General features: G+C 41.3%; 1 protein-coding gene across 1 annotated transcript; it reads right to left on the bottom strand.

Annotated features, from left to right (window-relative positions):
* Positions 1 to 1,626: 1,626 nt before the first annotated feature.
* LOC107815798 (uncharacterized) lies at positions 1,627 to 2,097 on the bottom strand. Its single transcript, XM_016641430.2, has 2 exons — positions 1,775 to 2,097; positions 1,627 to 1,669 (listed from the first exon to the last, which is right to left on the bottom strand). Exons 1-2 carry the CDS (start codon positions 2,095 to 2,097, stop codon positions 1,627 to 1,629), a joined length of 366 nt encoding a protein of 121 aa, XP_016496916.2.
* Between the last annotated feature and the right edge of the window lie 1,468 nt (positions 2,098 to 3,565).

The raw sequence follows: 3,565 nt of genomic DNA, 5'->3' as shown, positions 1-3,565 counted from the left end.
ACAACTTGAATTGCTCTTGTATGTGCTTATTATCTCAAATTACAAGGTTAATATTGAAAGTGGAAATGATGTGAAACGTGGGGGGAAAGAGTTTGAATAATGAAATGTGGCCTAGTGCCGAGTATAATGTGATAATTGTGGCCCCAAGTGCCTATGAACTGATATATGTGAAATAAAGATTGAAATGAGATGATTGATGGAAAAGGAAACATGTCTTGGTAAGACGGCCTAGCCGATCGGGCCGTGATCGGACGCCATGCTACACACATGGTGGTATTGTGCTGATATTGAAACCAAAAAGTGAGAATGAAAGTGTGATTGAGTTACATGTCTCAAATGAGGCAACCTTGCCGATCAGGTCATGATCGGACTCCGCGCAAGAAAGTAGTGGTATTGTGAGATGATGCAACAGTATGAAATGTGCCAACCTAAAGCTATGGAAATTATGTGAAAGCTATGTGATTCCTTTTACTTGATGATGTGGTGATTGTTTAATGCTCGTGTTAGTCCTTATGATTTATCTGTTTTTGTATGGTTGTTCTTTCTAAATAGATGATGTTTAGTTATACATACTAGTACTATTCCACAGTACTAACGTCCCTTTTTGCCGGGGGCGCTACATCTTTTGAATGGATGTAGGTGGTTCCATAGCAGACAGTGTCGATCGCAGGTAGCTGAGCATCCTCCTCTCAGAAGTCTTGGTGATCCCCTTTTCCTTCAGGTGTTATGTTGTACACCTTTTGTTTTAAATTTCCACTTTTGAGGTATAGCCGGGGCCTTGTTGCCGGCATTATCATAACTGTCTTTTGTATCCTTAGAGGCTCCGTAGACATTTTGTGTGGGTTATGTACGGGTATTGGATGGGCCACTAGATTATGTTGTAATTCTAAACTCTTGTTTCCTCTAAACGGTAAATGTATGAAATTGGGAAATTTAACTATGGTTTAAGGATTGTAATATAAAATGAACTATCAATGTTTCATGTGCGATCTTTTCTACTGATTAATTTAAATAAAAGCTTGGTTTCTTGATCATAGTGAGTTAGGTAGAAGGTGTCCCAAGGCTTGGTCAGTTGGGTTCACTCGATTGAGCCCCAGTCGCGCCTTCCGAGGTTAGGGTGTGACAACGTGATCTTAAATTGTTCTCATACTTCCATCATCAAATGACTGTTCAAATTTGCAGCATTATCCGTAATGATAGTTTTAGGGATACCAAAACATTAGATAATGTTGGAATGCACAAAGTCCACCACTGCTTTCTTAGTGACGGCTTTGAGAGTGACTGCTTCGACCCACTTTGTGAAGTAGTCAATGGCAACTAATATGAATCTGTGCCCATTTGAAGCTTTTGGCTCCATTGTCCCAATGACATCCATACCCCAAGCAACGAACGGCCATGGTGCTGACATAGGATGTAATTCTGAAGGCGGTGCATGAATCAGGTCACCGTGTACCTGACACTGATGACACTTTCGGACAAAACTGAAGCAATCATTTTCTATAATCATCCAGTAATAACCTGCTCGAAGGATTTTCTTTGTAAGGACGTATCCATTCATATGGGGACCGCACACTCCTACATGTACTTCATTCATGATTTTTCCAGCCTCTTGGGCATCCACACATCTTAAAGGTTCAGATCTGGAGTCCTTTTATACAAGACCTCTCCGCTAAAATAGAAGCCACTAGCAAGCATTCTAATGGTCCTCTTTTGGTCTCCACTAGCTTGCTCGGGATATTCTTTTGTTTTCAAGAATCTTTTGATATCATGATACCATGTTTGAGCATCAGGATCTATTTCAACTACGCTGCAATAACCATGTCTTTGTGGAATTTGGATTTCCAATGGGTCAATGTGGACATTGCCTGTATATGGTAGCATCGAGGCCAAAGTAGCTAGTGCATCGACCAACTCATTGTGAAACCGAGGAATGTACCTGAACTCGACAGATTTGAACCGCTTGCTAAGATATTCAACATATTGCCTGTATAGAATAAGCTTAACATTCTGAGTTTCCCATTCACCTTGAGCTTGTAGGATAATCAAGTTCGAGTCTCCCATGATTGACAATTCTTCCACATCCTGATCAATTGCCATGTTCATGCCCATAATGCAGGCTTCATACTCAGTAGTGTTGTTCGTGCAGAAAAAACAAAGTCGGGCTGAGGCCGGATAGTGCTGACCAGTGGGTAAGATCAAAATTGCCCCAATCCCGACACCTTTTGCATTCACAGCTCCATCGAAGAACATTTTCCAAGCATTGGTGTCTTCTGAAATTACCTCAACTAAATTTACTTCCTCGTTTGGAAAGTAAGTACTCAAAGGCTGATATTCATCATCAACAGGATTTTCAGCTAGGTGATACGCTAAAGCTTGAGCTTTCATTGCCGTGCGGGTGACATAGACTATGTCAAACTCGGTGAGCGGGATTTGCCATTTTGCTAACCTCCTAGTGGGCATTGGCTTTTGGAATATGTATTTCAAAGGATCCAATCTGGTGATGAAGTAGGTAGTGTATGCCAACAAGTAATGCCTAAGCTTCTGAGCGACCCAAGTTAAGGCGCAACAAGTCATTTCCAATAAAGTGTATTTGGCTTCATAACTAGTGAACTTCTTGCTTAAATAGTATATGGCCTGTCTTTTTTTCCGGTCACATCACGCTGATCGAGAACACATCCAAAGGAATTCTCCAAGACTATCAAATACAAAAACAAAGGCCTTCTAGGTTCGGGTGGGACCAAGACTGGTGGGTTCAATAGATATTCTTTGATTTTATCGAAAGCTTCCTGACACTCATCTGTCCATCTAATCGTTGCATCTTTCTTCAACAGCTTAAATATGGGTTCACATGTGGAAGTCAACTGAGTAATGAACCTGCTGATGTAATTTAACCTTCCCAACAGACTCATAACCTCTTTCTTAGTTCTTGGAGGAGGCAAATCCCGAATAGACTTTATCTTTGTTGGATCTAGCTTGATGCCCCTCCGACTGACTATAAACCCCAAAAGTTTTCCAGATGGAACTCCAAATCCATATTTAGCTGGATTTAACTTCAAATCATACTTACGCAGACGCTCAAAGAACATTCTCAGATCCCGAACATGGTCGTTCTGCGTTCTTGATTTAATGATCACATCATCCACATACACCTCGATTTCTTGGTGCATCATGTCATTAAAGATGGCAGCCATAGCTCTTATGTAAGTTGCCCCGGCATTCTTCAAACCGAACGGCATGACCCTATAACAATAAGTACCCCAAGGTATGGTGAAGGCCATCTTTTCTGCATCCTCTTCATCCATCAGGATTTGATGATACACAACATAACAATCTACGAAAGACTGCATCTCATGTTTGGCACAGTTGTCAACAAGGATGTGGATGTTTGGTAATGGAAAGTTGTCCTTGGGGCTCGCTTTGTTCAATTCCCCATAGTCAACAAACACTCGGGTTTTCCCATCTTTCTTTGGCACTGGGACCATATTAGCCAAACATGTGGTGTATCGGACCACTTTGATCATACCCGTTTTCAGCTATTTGGTGACTTCCTCTTTAATCTTGTCAC

This window comes from Nicotiana tabacum, chromosome 22, assembly GCF_000715075.1.
Source record: "Nicotiana tabacum cultivar K326 chromosome 22, ASM71507v2, whole genome shotgun sequence".
NCBI lineage: Eukaryota > Viridiplantae > Streptophyta > Magnoliopsida > Solanales > Solanaceae > Nicotiana > Nicotiana tabacum.
This window is presented reverse-complemented; position numbering and strand designations above follow the sequence as displayed.

Excerpts from the sequence above, each read along its gene's own strand:
- LOC107815798 (XM_016641430.2), bottom strand. The coding sequence starts at position 2,097 with ATGGCAATTGATCAGGATGTGGAAGAATTGTCAATCATGGGAGACTCG. Across the intron at positions 1,670-1,774 it reads GATCCTGATGCTCAAACATG|CGGAGAGGTCTTGTATAAAA; the intron begins GTATCATGATAT and ends CTTCTATTTTAG.